A 14,774-nucleotide genomic window follows, 5' to 3' on the forward strand; every position below is an offset into this window, starting at 1 on the left:
AGACAATCGCCTGCCACGAGCGAGGTGATGAGATGCTGCATATTTCATCACCACCCTTTACTGTCATTGGTCAATAAAACAGCACCCAGGAGCTGGTGCTACAGTCTTCTTGTGTAAAAAAAAAGTGTGACGAGAAACCAGTAGGAAACAACACAACATTTTCTGCTGCTTGCAGTTAGTATCAGTCGCAAGCCAACAAAACCAGTGCAGTACTACTCAATACCAAAACTACAAAATCGTGACGGTGCAGGCAACAAGGGGACGAGCGAAAATTAAACTTTTTGACCATCTGTGGTGTTGTCAAGATAGTGTTAAAAGACTTTTTTACCTGAGAATTCAATGAAAGTGGACCAGTAGCATTTTTTCTGTACTGTAATGCAATAGAAGGATATTTTTTTATTATCAGTAATTGAGTGCTAGTGATGCATTGTTAATGAGACGTTATGACACCATCGACCTAGTACCTAGTACTAGGCAGCAAATAAAGCTTTATAATACCCTTAAAATATGTGTGAATGTTGATCTGTGTTTCGCCTTTTGTCACAAAAACAAAAGGAATGCAGCCAGTGGTGGTTGCCTCAGCTCAAACCATGACACATCACATGGGAGCTTAGAAAAAGGGTCCAGCTGGCTGCATCAGCAAGCTCTGACATCAGAGCAAATGCACAAGACTTCTTAGTGCTGTGAGGGGCCACTAAAGTTAAAATCCTCTCATCAGCTATTGATAGTACTTCAAAATGCACATTCTGAATTTGGCAGCTATCATTGGTCAAGCTGGTGCAGGACAAAGCCAGTCTGCAGCATATAGCACGGCCAGACTAGAGCACACGAGTACAAGCATACTACAGTCCTGTCATGCACATAGCAAATGTTGTGCTGTGCACAATGCAGTTGTGTGTAGCTGAGTCTACTGCACAGCATAAATACTACGGGGTGCTGCGACGAGCCTTCGTGCCACCGAGACATTGAGACAACCGTGTGTCCAATTGGTCTCTTTTGGTGAAGTAGCTCCAGGTGCATGGCGACACAAGCCAGCCTCAGTGCTCGGTGCCCATGGTGCGCTAAATCATCTCGAAGGTAGCCTTCTGGTACTTGCATAATAAGCATCATTTGCGTCCATGCGTGGTTTGCTTAGGTGCTGTTTGAAGACTGCCGACAAGAAAACTATGCGATTGCCAGCCATGCAGCTTTTTCAAGATTGGTTCAATGGCATATATTACTAGTTTATGACAAATTAAGCCAAGGTCAAACTTAGTTGCAGTTTGTCATTAATTTGTGCAGCTTCACAAAATTTACTTCGAGGTTTGCTCTGCAATAGTATTACTATTTCTGCTTGCATTTGGTTCCTGCAATTGTCTAGACCTTTAAGTGGAGGCTGAAAGAAAATGCAGTGAAAAGATAATGATAATAAAGGCATATGTGAATGTGTGTTCTTTACTTTCACGCAATATTTAGTACACTATAACTTGACTCATTAATTCAAACCCTGACATGGCTTGTGAGGTCAGTTCGAATGATGCTATGTTCAAACTAAAGGAAGCGCTAAGGTTGCACGAGTGTTGTTTGCCATTTTCGAGTGCAGTCTAACCATACAATGTGGCTTGGATCAATGGCAATCAAATTCTCTACAAAGTCTCCTGAACTCCTTGTGGCTCGTGTTAGTGAATCAGTGGCGAGATCTAGTTGCATCTTCTGTGAAAGGAGGAGCCTTGCACATATTTTGCCACTGATACTTTTGTGAAGGTTCCATTCAGTCAGCGTCATGTGATGGTTGATGAGAGCCAGACAATGAATTAACCCGTCTGGTTGCCTTCATTGGTTTACTCACCTGACTCGGTGTGTTTTTCAGCAGTGGATGGAGTTGGCGAGTAAGAGTATGGGCAACAAATTGTTAATATTATGTTCCACCTTCCGTTGCAGCACCATGAACATGTCTTCAAATATGTGAGCACATTGGAATCGCTTTTGTTCACCAGCGACATCGACCCTCATGTGCTGGAGGTGTTCCAGCAGTTCGCAGCATTACGTGCATAAATGAGCCATTAAAGAACCATCTTCACAGTTGCATCATGTGCTTGTTTTCTTTTGGCTGTGCCCTGTGCTACACAGGCCACATACCACACAGCGCACAATTATGCATTACGCTGGCACGACAGTTTTATTTTTTGTTACATAACATTAGCAGTTTTGTGAAAATGCTTGAGGTAACATGCAAGGGTTACAAGCATACATGCAGAGATATTTGGCAGTCCATTCATCTGGGGGCAGTTTGTAAGTGAGATGTAGTGAAAGGTCACTGCACTTCGTGAATTGATTATTATTATGGGCACTTAATTTACCAGTAGACTAAATGATTTGACCATGTGCACGACAGGCAGCTTTCGATAGGGTATTACTATTTGATATTAAAACACGTGCAAAGCACAGAGAGGGAGATAGGGAAGGAGCAGGCCAGCAATTGCCACCGGCACATAGGCCACCTAATCTTTAGTAAGGAGAGGATAGAAAAGAAAGAAGAAAAAAAAGTAAAGAAGCAGCAAGATGACTGGCCACAAAGACTAAAATAAACTGCGAGGAATAAAGTGCGAGTAGGAACAGCAAATAAATATGCAGGTTACTCTAAATAATTACAAAGGAATGTAAAAATACAAAAACAAAATTAGCAAAAGAAATTTCATCCCCCACTGCACCCCGCTTTCGCTCGGCTACGCCGAGGACACCGACGCCCCATGCAGGAACATAGACTCCAATATTCAAGCATAATCAAATATTTTAATATATTTAAGATCCTTCTCAAATCTCTCATTTGGCCCACAACATTCGTGTGCGATTTGTACTAGAGATTTAGAATGTTAATAAAGAGCTGAACTATTGCTGTCACAGTCACGGCCAGGGTGGAGCGAGACTACGCTACACAACACGTATAACGTGTTACAGCATGGCAGTGCCTCTTGCAAGTAGTATGAAAAAGGGGAAAGTGGTATACAATTGTAATGTTTGCTGCCACAGAACAGTTGCTCGTTACACGTGCATGTGACGGCTACTTCTGAAGTATTTGCCTAATGTAATATTGCCTAATGTAATATCTGTTGGATAAAATGCAGGAGGCAATAAAGTGTAACATTTCTAAGCATAGTTTAGCAATGCAAGTTAACTGCGCTCAATGAAATCCCTACATTACGTGAAGGTGAGTTGCGTACAAGTCGTATACAAATGTAGCCACATGTGGTTTCAGTAACATTAGAACAACTTCAAATATTGACCGTGTATGTATATATATATATATATATATATATATAATCATCACATCAATTTGTAAGTGCTTTAGTTACACCTACCCGCGAATTAATCAGCGTTCTCTTGCTATTAAGTCGCTCATCGGCAGCGCGAATGTTTTGCATGTTCACGTCACGCAGGTTGTAACCGAAACCGATCTGAGCTATACGCCAGCAGCGTTAGGACTACGTGAGGGTCCTAATGGGAGGAGGGGAAATAAATGCAGGTGGGACTGGTCGCCGCGTTATGGCTTGCCCTCGGTAGTAAAAGAAAGATCAGAAAACCAAATGCAGGCACTACGTGTTTATCAAGCGCCGACATCGGGACGTAACTCGCTGTGTGCGAGAGCGCAGGCTTCGAGATCGGTGTTCTGCTGTTTCTTGTGGGGCGTGTTACAATTTGTCTTCAGTATACTCGGAACGCGCTAAGTGCAATCCGAAATTCACGTATAAGATAAGGACGTGGGAGCGGCCCGTTGTGCGATAATCCTACTCTCAACAAAGTTTTTCTATTCATCCATCCACGAAGTGGTTTTACCAGCCAAATGAAACTGAAACAGCAACCGAAACGCCAGCAGTTTGGAACGTTCGGAGGTTTGGATCATAGATTTTCATACAATAATTATTGTAGGAAACTCTATGGTTCGGACATTCCATGGGACCTTGGGAAACAGCCTGTGGTCAAATGTACGGAAAGTTTAAAAATTATCATGCGTACAAATATATTCACAGAAGCTACACAATACAAATTACTGAATAATCTTTATTTTCTAAATTGAAGTAACAATTTATACTTGTGTAGTAAAAAGGCCTTGGCATTGTGCAAACACTTTTTGGCTACTTTTAGGCATTCCTCTGTAGGCGAGTCGGCGAGTCTGGCAACGTCTCTTTTTCACCGACTCCTTCGCGTGTGCGACACGCGTGCTATCGGACGCTGTAAGTATTCATTTGAATTGCGTGCATATTGTCATTTGCTTGAAAGAATCACTGGGTAAAGTATATTGTCATTGCAGTGGACCAATTTGTCGACAAATATTACATATTAGTTCTTGTTAATTGATCGGCGGAATGTCGCATAGGCCTAGGCGGCGAGGTCGACCTGACTTCTTTTTCCAACATGTCTTTAGCGGTTGTGAGCGGTGATGAGATTTTATTTGTTTACTATATAACGTTAGCCTGCGTACAAGAAGCGATTACTGAGCAGGAGTGCATTGGCTAGTATTTTGCCTGACTGGAGATAGGGATATGCTTTCGCTAGATTAGATGTGCCGCTTAGCGCTAACCCTAATCCTCACGTTTACCGAGCTTGGATGTTATAAAGCGATCAAATGCTAGTCACATAGTCCGCTTTGCAACTACAACTAATCTGGATTTTGCGCTGCCGCTATTGGATCCATTTTTATGGTGTAGGAGCTATCATTTCCCAAAAAGGTTGGTCGGAGCAGACTCCTCAGGCCGTCTCGTTCTGTCATAGATCTGCTAGTAGGATACATTATAAAGAAAAGGCGGGCTGTTACCTCTAGTCTGTATTTGCATTTAATGGTAAAAATTCCTTCCCTAGCTGCTGCAGCTGAAGTACGACGAAAATGAACTGCTGCGTATTCACATTATCTCAACTGTATTCATAAAGCGATCTTGCACTACGATGTTCGCATATGCTGACTTCGCAATCCAGTTTCACATGCACCAACCGCACTGACAGCGATTATCGCGTTTGTATGCACTTAGTGAGCCTGTATTGTTGCCGTTGGCTTATTCAGTTCGTTAAAAACGAAGTGAAGCATACTATAAATTGTTTTCGTGAAGCTTTTTCCCGTTTGCTCTCATTACTCTATAAATACAAAAAGCAAGTTGGCAGGTCACCGTGACATGTTATTGGTTCCCCGTCCACCTTGCACGAGCGATATGGTAGACGAAGTTACTGCTAACATCGAACGAAAAATTCCACAGAATTCGCAGGCGCAAAATCGCAATCAAAAGTGCCCCATGTAAAACAGGCTTTATGAGAAGATTGGAAAAAGCCTTGAAGACAAGTCCACTTGTCGAAACGTTGCCTCCTGCTTTCACCTTGTTCTGGTTTTGCTCATCGTCTTGAATTTCTATCTCCTGCCATCCCCCTGTTTTCCCAGGCTTTATGGGCGTGACACCAGTTGAAAGCGTGCAGTAGCGCATTGGCTGTCTCTTCGTTGGTGGCTTAAATATTATTTTAATTTCATGTTGAATGTATCCCGAGAAGAGCAGAAATTTTGTTCATTCTGGCCCATATCTTGATTAATGTGCTGTTTTTATCTCCACAATTTGCACTGCATGCAAGTAACACTCTCTGTTTAATCTTGCGTATGTTTTCTAAGTGCTCTATAGCAGACCTGATGCCCAGCACCAGTTGTGTTTTGTTGTGGCTTGTGTTACATTCACATGCTCTGATTGATTTGCAGGGTTGCGTAGCACAAGGCATTCGAGATGGGGCGTATGCACTGTAGTGGCAAAGGTATCTCCCAGTCGGCATTGCCATACCGGCGGAGCGTGCCCACGTGGCTCAAGCTCACTCCTGACGATGTCAAGGAGCACATCTACAAGCTGGCCAAGAAGGGCCTAACACCTTCGCAGATTGGTGTCATCCTTAGGGATTCTCACGGTGTGGCTCAGGTATGTGCACGCCCCTTATTATTTTGGGAAACCAAGTAGCGCTGTAGGGACAACACGCAGTACCAATAACACAACACTGTCTTGTGGCTTTGTACATGTGGAGCACTTGATATTTGGCCAGACCATGTGCACCCTCATTGTCAACTACTTCCACTGAAAACACCCTTCTAGCTTTACCATAATTAAAATGCGACCAAAAAAGAAAGTTCGAATTAACATACCACTAACATGTTCTATTCTTCTTTTCTACTCTTTTATTAATGCTTAAACTTGAACTTAAATTTGAACTTTCAGAATTACTGTTCCTCAGGGGGAATGTGGGAGGTGACGTGGCTTATTTAATATAGCTGCTATAGTTGATGCCCACTTGAAGGGACACTATGATGCAAGTTCTTTTTAGTTTCGGTGTGGGTTAACGAGGCAGAACCTCGGAGCCCCTGATAGGATGAAGCCGCTTGTTCACGATGACATGCACAGGATGGGAAAAAGATTGACATTGGTAACTAACAATCAAATGTTTCACCGCGACAGCTACAGATAATATGAACAACGCAGTGCAGTTCCACAAGGCAGTTCATCACTGCATGATGAGGGAAGCAACACTTCGCTGTCACCTTCCTTCTTTCCAAGCACTGCATTCTCCTCACGCACTTCACTCATCACACACTAAGTGCAAATATTAAATCAAGCTAAAGTGATAGATTAACTCTTTCGGGACCGTCCAAAAAAGGCAATTCTGATACATGCTTGAAAATATTTTTTTATTCAATGAAATTTTTGCACTATCTTGTTGAAACATGCATCAAAATGAAGCTAAGTGATTGGACTTTTATTGTAGAAAAATTGAAATGACTAAATAGTAAACATAACAGAAAAAAAAATCTCAAAATGCAAATTTTTTCTTCAGGTAAACAAAAAAAGTTGGAAATTGTTGCATATGAAAGTAGAAAGCAGCACTAAAAAATTCCAGGATATAAAAAATGTGCTAAAATACCTCTATGACAACTTTGAGGCAAAAAAACTTTGCAGGCTTATGTACATGTTCTTTTTTTTTTTTTTTTGTGTGTGTGTGTGTTTTCTCACACCACTGTTCACCCCTCACTTCTGTGCACCCTCTCGGTGCCACTCGAGGAAGCAATTCCGTGAAGCATTGAAGCACAAATGTGCGTTGCAGTCACTGCAGAAAACAGTAGTCTTGACCTCATTCTTGGTTTGTCGATAGCAAAGTTTACAATTTTTGCGTCTCTCCACTTTTTGGGGCTTGTGGAGTGGAGGCTTTGCAGGTGGTGGTGGAGGAGCACGAGTTTGCTTGGCTCCTTCAAGATCAAGAAGCTGTTGCTCCAGTTCCTCCTTGAAAGCTAAATGGTCAAAGGAAGCATTTCTGGCCAGCTCAGGGACGTCTGGATGTAATTTGCGATATTCTTGGAATAGTATGAAACTATTCACGCATGCTATGTCGATGCAGTGGAAGAAGAGAGTCTTCCACCAGCGGACACTGCGCATCAGTACATTGTAGTAGCCAATCATCTGATCTGATTTGTCCACTCCAAGCATTCCAGAATTGTAATCGTGAATTAGCAAAGGCTTTGGGATAGAAATTTGGGTCCAGGTACTTACACTTCTTTGTCTTCTTTTTGCGGTGACTGTCTCGTTGGCTGTGTGCATCGTGCTCATCATGTTTACTACGCGTCAGTCTTTCCATTGAAGATAGAGAATTTCTTGGTCGCGCAACCATCTAATGTCACCTCGTTTAGCTTTCTTTTCTTAGCGCGTGTCTTTCAATTCAACAGGGAATCCGCGGCGGTCTTTTCGCGTAGCCCCGCAAGCCAATGTTTTCCGATCGAGGAGGTGACTGAACAGGTGTGTGGAGGTGTAAAAATTATCCATAAAAATTTTGTAGCCCTGATCAAAGTGTTCTGCACACAGCTGGCAAACTACATCGAAAGCCAACCCGTGGGGCCCTGGCTGCTCGCGCTTGCCTGTGTATACAGCAAACTGCACTGTATACCCGGTGACCGGGTCTGCAAGAACCCACAGCTTATAGCCCCACTTGGTCACCTTATCCTTGATGTACTGCCGTATCCCTGATTTCCCTTTCGACTTCACCATGCGTTCATCCACAGAGAGGTCTCGATGAGGCTGAAATAGCTTTGCCGACACTTTATTCATGTGCTGCAGAAGCCACCACACGAAGCGAAGCTTTCCTTTCGACATCTGAGTGACATCGTCCAAGTCGGCGACATGTAGCATCGCAAGCAGTGCTATGAAGCTACGCCGCGGCATAATTCGTGGTGGCAGCAGACCACTATAGATGCTTTCAAGATGCCCATGTAGACTATGAGCCCAATGAACTTTCTCATTTCACTTGTAGTGACCTCTTCCCAAGACCCATCGGGACGGGCATGAGTGGGCTTCTCCAAGATCTTCGTGTAAGCATATTTATTGGTGTTCTCGCAAACAGTCTGGATAACTTCAGCCGAGAAAAAAAGGAAAAAGAAGTCGAGGGCGGTCAGGAATCTCTTTGTGGTGCTTCGGAGTGCCACACCTACATCTTCAGTCAGATGCACACCAGGTTCCCGCTTGGGAGAAAACTGAATAACGCTTCTGCCGCAGGGGCAGGACATCGTTCCCGTAGGTTCTAGAAGCCCTACCAAACACAGAAAAATAATGAGAACATATAGTGATCCCGCGTAAATACTCAAGAGCGGGCGGAAAGCGAAACTAAATACTCACCTTCGGACACTAGTTGACGGTCCAGGTGATCGCGACGCTGGATCACTCTCTGAACTGAAATCGGAGCTTGAGAATTCATGTTCGGACTCTTCGCTACTCGTTGTATCAGAAAAATTCGCAGTCGAAGCAGCTGAATCGCGCGACAGATGCTTCTTTCTTCGCGTGGCCTGATGCGACGTTGACACCATGCTTCTCAATCTCGGCCGCCGCCGCGCCCAAGATTAAAATCTCTCCTACGTTGCCGCCTGCCGCGAGAGAGGCGAATTGCACAAAAACAAGAACTAGAGACGTGAAACAACCCCACTAGATGGCGACACGTGTTCCACCGTGAAAATTGCGCGTTTGAGAGTGCGCGCAACTTGATCGTGCCTTTTTGCACAATATCCGGACCGCGGTCCCGAAAGAGTTAATACTTGAAAACGGCTGAGGCGTCAATACTAACGAGAACAGAGCTTGAATAAGAGAGGAATTATAGTTAATTTAGGACACAACTAGAGACTTTACCGAGACGTTCTACAGCTTTTCCTGCTCAATTTAATCCAAGCGCCAGTAAGTTCAATTCATGACCTATGCTGCATAAAAGTTCAAGAACACCGAACTGAGCTTATTACTAGTGATCAGTAATGACTGCCTTGTCAATTAGCAATGTTAACAAAATAAAATGCTCATTTATTGACAGTTCTATTGATGATGATGTGCATAAATGATGGCTGCAACTGTCATATTGAACGTGATTTGCAATCACTAGTGACTAAGGAGGACTAAGCAATTGAATAAGCATCTCCTAGTGAGTATACCTATTGAATTGCCGTATGAATGAATTTTCACTTGACATCCGTGATGCTATTCTGCATGAAAGTAGAACATTGCACTGTGTCCATTACTAGTGATCACTGATGACTTGGTGTTGTCATTGAGCAATGCTAAGAAAAAAGTACTCATTTTATTACAGCTTGATTGGCGTTCACGAATGAAAGTTACCACTGTGACAGTAAAATAGGTGATTAATATTCACTAGTGATTTGAGCATATGACTTCCTTGTAGACACAGTTAGCTCATTTTATGACATTTCATTTGATGTAAATGACATTATTGTGTGTAAAATAGCAAGAATACTGAAGTGCTTATTGTATTTTACTTGTGACCACTGGTGACTTGTACCTATCAGCTGTATCGTGCAGTTAATTGCTAATTTTATGAGCAGTTGAATGGTATCAATGACAAGGTGTTTTATTGAAGGCTATGGGTATTGCAGTCAAATAGTGAATCATATTCACTAGGGACTGAAGCCTACCAGTGCCTAGCGAGTATCAGTGAATTGCTCATTAATATTAGTTTGGCACGTGGGCTTTTTCAAGGCCTTGAAAAAGGCAAGTGCACTTGTCAAAATGTTGGCACCCGCCTTAACTTTGTTCTGGTTTTGCTCATCGTCTTGAATTTCCATCTCCCGCCTTCTCCCTGTTTTCTCTCATTAATGTTTTGTTTGATAGTGTGGGGCTTTCACCCGAGCTCTTGGGACAAAGGAACGACAACACAGTAGTGCAAAGTAAAACGCGTTGTGGGGCTAGTTGGTGCATAACTTACAATAGAATAAGCGCCAAAATTGACGACACACAAGAAGGAATACGGACAGGACAAGGCGCCTTGTCCTGTCCGTATTCCTTCTTGTGTGTCGTCAATTTTGGCGCTTATTCTATTGTAAGCAGTAGTGCAAACAATCACAAGGGCATTTATTACACCTTTTGTAGACTAATGCCTGCTAGCTGAGTTGCTATCCACAAAATATGCCGATGGGCGTGCGACTAATTGCGGAAGTCCGACTCACTGCGACCGCATAGCGAGCGAATATGTTCGCCCCATGCTGGACACCAACGCCTGGTTGTTCGCACGTACAGTCACGGGAACTGTGCCGCATTCGAACGATCGTGTTTGTCCATTCCGGGGTAGGCCTTGTGAGATGGTCTCACAGAAGCACGGATCGTCGCACGCGCAGAATGTCCGCGCCACTTGCCGACCCTGAGCCAAAGAGGAAAAGCCTGACGCGTCCGACCAACTCTGCCGTTAGGTGGCACTAGCAGCGCCATCTCGTAATGCGCTGCAGCCCGACCGACTTCCGCCGGCACCAAGCCACGTGGAGAAACCGGATTACAGGAGATGCGAGACATGCGGGGAAAACAACATATCAGGGGACGTGTGAGTCAAGCAGCCCCACAATAACCATGACCACAATCTCACGCAGACTAACTCGTTTTGGTGTGCCGTCTGCTGTGTCACTCTCATAATAAAGAAGAAAAACTTCCAAAAGATGTCATTGGTCACGTCTTGAAGAAAGCTACGGGGCATACAATTGTATTGCAAAAGCTTTGCCCTTTTATTTTGAAGGTATTAAGCCCTAATATTTTACAAAATTTGTTGCCTTAAATTTCAAAGGTTATTGAATTGCATTATGCTTGAATTAAATTAACTGATGTTTGGATTAATTTTGCTGACATGTGAATTAAATTCAGTGGTGCTTGTGTTAAATTGAGTGGCAGTTGCATTAAATTAAGTGGGGGAAGCTGTAATGCTAGCCCGATAAACTTCGCAACTCATTATAATTGTCTCACTACTATTCAGCCAGATCATGAGAAGGAAATTGACAGAATAAAAATGGGTTGGATCGCATATGGCAGACATTGCCAGCTTTTGACTGGAAGCTTACCATTATCATTGAAGAGGAAGGTGTACAATCAGTGCATTTTACCAGTGCTGACATATGGGGCAGGGACTTGGAGACTGACAAAGAAGCTTGAGAACAAGTTAAGGACCGTGCAAAGAGCGATGGAACGAAGATTGCTAGGCATAACGTTAAGAGACAGAAAGAGAGCGGTTTGGATCAGAGAGCAAAACGGGTATAGACAATATTCTAATTGACATAAAGAGGGAAAAATAGGGCTGGGCAGGTCATGTAATGCGCCGGTTGGATAACCGTTGTACCATTAAGGTTACAGAATGGTTACCAAGAGAAGGAAAATGCAATCGAAGACAAAAGACTAGGTGGAGCGATGAAATTAGGAAATTCGCGGGCGCTTCTTGGAGTCGTTTGGCGCAGGATAGGGGTAATTGGAGATCGCAGGGAGAGGCCTTCGTCCTGCAGTGAACATAAAACAGGCTGATGATGATGACTACTCAGCCAGCGATATTAAAAAGATTGTTGCATTGCATTGTGAGACGGAAGAAGGTGCTACTTGTCCACTTCTATTTGGTTCTTAGAAAAAAATAACTTCTTTGTTAAGTTGAAGAAAGCAGTGCAAGAAGCAGAGCTTGTTTTTAGTCATACCAAATTTCGAAGACTTCCTCACAAATCCCCAAGAACCCTGCACTGACCCCAAAGTCTGCTACACATCTTCACAAGACTGCTACAGGCTTTTGGGGAAAAAAAGCACCAACGGCAATGAACTTTTGCTAAAGAAGAAAGGAGCTCATTTTGGACCTCAAGCAAAAAAACTGAATCTTAATACCAAGGATTCTGAAGAAGCCAGCCACGTGACCCGTTAGGAGCACCTGTACTTTTTTTGTCATCTGAGCTAAACAGGGCGTGCTGTCTTTTTCTCCAAAATGTTATGCTGCTTTTCGAGAAGGCAAACTGCCTTCTTCAGGCACAGGCTCCTCAGATTCATATAATGAGGGGCCTCTTGAACCACTTCTTGAGAATCTCCTGACTAGATTTGTGCACCCAGTTGTTGTCAGGGCATGTCATTCATTGCTGGAAGTTGACTATGGAGCTGCAGAGAACCAGAAAGGTGATGAAGACATTGTCATTGGCAGCACAATCTACTCTTTGGTTGACAAAGAGCTGCATTGAGAGAGAGCAGTTCCCTGCTGTACGTGTGTACCTAACGGCAGCATGCGATTACATTTGCCACACCGCTAGAAGACGTCAATCTTATGATGGCTGAAGTAGCTCAAGTACAAGTTTTGTAAACTGCTTCATTCAACAGCGTACGTCATTTTATTATGGCGTTCCCTGCTATCTTACCCCAGCAGAGTGGCGGATCAAAAGAAGAAGCAATCGACGCATTTGAAGTAGAGTTTGCCAACTCGCAAGCATATCAGGTTCTAGCCGAGATATTGAACGAGCCAAGGTGTGACGTGCAGTGGCCTCAATCAGGAAGCGTTCAGAGTGTCGATGGATCGCTCAGTTTGCACAGAATTTAAATGGTTATGCTGGGTATTCTCTTCATTCCCCACAGCAATGCTGAATGTGAGAGAATACTCAGCACTGTGAACAAACTCGAATGGAGTTTCGCTCATCTGTGTTTGAGAAAACACTCGAAAGTCTGGTGATGGTCAAGGGGCACCAGAATGGTACTTGCTTTGAGCAAACCTACATGGATAAGTTTCTGAAGCAGGCAAAGTCGGCAACAGCAAAATCATTGCAAAAATAAATTGTGCCCCAGTGGAGTTTTCGCTCTTTACTCTCCAAGACAGATTTCATTTGTGGTTGTGAAAACTTAAGCTTGTCACAAAAGGTAAATTCCTTAAAAAAAAAGAAGGGCTCCCCTCCCCCCCTCATCACAATAGTCTTACGAATTTCCAAATCTTCATGTTGGCGGGTATGCAGTAACAAATATCGCACATTTTTTTAGATCGCAATAACTTTTTCAGCTACTTAAAAGCAACATTGCTGTACCACGTATGGCTATGGGTGGCACTTACTTACTTACTTACTTACTTACTTATTATTACTTAACACTTACTTTCTTATTGGAATGGCTGAGAGCTCTACGCGCGACTCCTGAATGTACGAGAAAACCATTGAGCACTTGTGTACCTGTTCTTGGTACAGCATCCAGTGCCTCTCTGCCTCCCGAAAACTAAACCGGTTGAACTGCAGGCAGTCTTCCCAAGTCAAAGATAATCAGACCATGGCCGATACATCCGTTACTGGCAACAGAAGCTGTTTGTGCACTAGTACGGTTTCTGAAATGCACCGATCTTGGTGATTGTTTACAAACCTCTGCATCCTCCCATGTGTGCGTAGTGTGCATTCCTTTCCTCTTTCTGCTGGCTCTTTTCTTTGCCTTTAGTGTAAGGTAGCGAACCGAACACTTGTATGGTTAACCTCCCTGCCTTTCCTCTTCTAGCTTTCCCTCTCGCTCACTCACTTATTCTATGCAAATATCTCTACGGCATATGATAACTTGTGCTGCCACAAGAAGGCAATGCAGGTAACATCACAATTTCTCTTTTGCAGTATTTTCCTGCCCCAACACTTTCAAAAGCTTTTCGAGAACATAGTTAATTTTTCGTAAAAGTTCATGCAACATTCAATAAATCGTAGAGTGATCCTGAATTCATAAACTCAATGAAAAATTTGGAAGAGCTGGCAGGTATGCATACTTCATTAATGTGCAACACTGTTGTGCAGCTCTTGTTAGAGCACAGCTGAGGATCAGTGAGTCAGCTAATTTGACGCAACTTTTCTATGTTATCGGAACTTGGAAATTAGCTACAGCAATTTATAGGAATGACTTGCTCATATATAAGAGGTCTGTGATGATGATGTCCATTAGAAAGAGGCTGTCTCATTTTGTGACAGCGGAATGTCTTGTGAAAACTGCGCTTTTATTCTGGATTCTTTCAAGTTCTACCGTCTTCTGTGAGTGGCTCCAGTGGGGGTCACATATGCTGTGACTGGCGCAAAGGAGAGCAGATTAGTGGAATTTGACTGCAGTGAAATTTCCAGAATGGCATAAGCTTCCCATGATTGTAAATGTATTAGTGACAGCAAACAAGGCAAAATGGATTCACTGTGCATTGCTTTTGCCCTGGCAACTACAGGTGCGCTGGGTGACAGGCAACAAGATCCTGCGCATCCTGAAGGGCAAGGGCCTGGCCCCTGACCTTCCCGAGGACCTGTACTCACTGATCAAGAAGGCGGTGGCCATCCGCAAGCACCTTGAACGCAACCGCAAGGACCGTGACTCCAAGTTCCGTCTCATCTTGGTCGAGAGCCGCATCCACAGGCTGGTGCGCTACTACAAGGCCAAGCGTATCCTGGCTCCCACCTGGAGGTACGAGTCATCCACAGCCTCAGCCCTCGTCGCCTGAGCTGCCATTAAAGCCATACGCCTTCA

The 14,774-nt window shown here is 43.6% G+C and overlaps 2 protein-coding genes across 3 annotated transcripts in view; both read left to right on the forward strand.

Moving 5' to 3' along the window:
• Cbp80 (Nuclear cap-binding protein subunit 1) overlaps positions 1 to 2,065 on the forward strand; it is a 93,131-nt gene extending 91,066 nt beyond the window's left edge. For both annotated transcript variants that reach the window (XM_075680897.1, XM_075680898.1), the window contains exon 24: positions 1,921 to 2,065. In XM_075680897.1, coding sequence (XP_075537012.1) covers positions 1,921 to 2,034 — 114 coding nt within the window. In that variant the 3' untranslated portion in view covers positions 2,035 to 2,065. The remainder of the gene's footprint in view (positions 1 to 1,920) is intronic.
• Positions 2,066 to 4,107: 2,042 nt separating this feature from the next.
• On the forward strand, positions 4,108 to 14,774 carry RpS13 (ribosomal protein S13). Its single transcript, XM_075680899.1, has 3 exons — positions 4,108 to 4,211; positions 5,711 to 5,921; positions 14,479 to 14,774. The coding sequence occupies exons 2-3, from the start codon at positions 5,736 to 5,738 to the stop codon at positions 14,746 to 14,748; spliced, it is 456 nt and encodes a 151-aa protein (XP_075537014.1). The 5' UTR covers positions 4,108 to 4,211; positions 5,711 to 5,735; the 3' UTR covers positions 14,749 to 14,774.

This window comes from Dermacentor variabilis, chromosome 2 (assembly GCF_050947875.1).
Source record: "Dermacentor variabilis isolate Ectoservices chromosome 2, ASM5094787v1, whole genome shotgun sequence".
NCBI classification, from domain to species: domain Eukaryota; kingdom Metazoa; phylum Arthropoda; class Arachnida; order Ixodida; family Ixodidae; genus Dermacentor; species Dermacentor variabilis.

Bases quoted from the DNA above. Each gene is read 5' to 3' on its own strand.
- RpS13 (XM_075680899.1), top strand. From the start codon at position 5,736: ATGGGGCGTATGCACTGTAGTGGCAAAGGTATCTCCCAGTCGGCATTG. The intron at 5,922-14,478 runs GTATGTGCACGC...TGGCAACTACAG, and splicing joins ATTCTCACGGTGTGGCTCAG to GTGCGCTGGGTGACAGGCAA.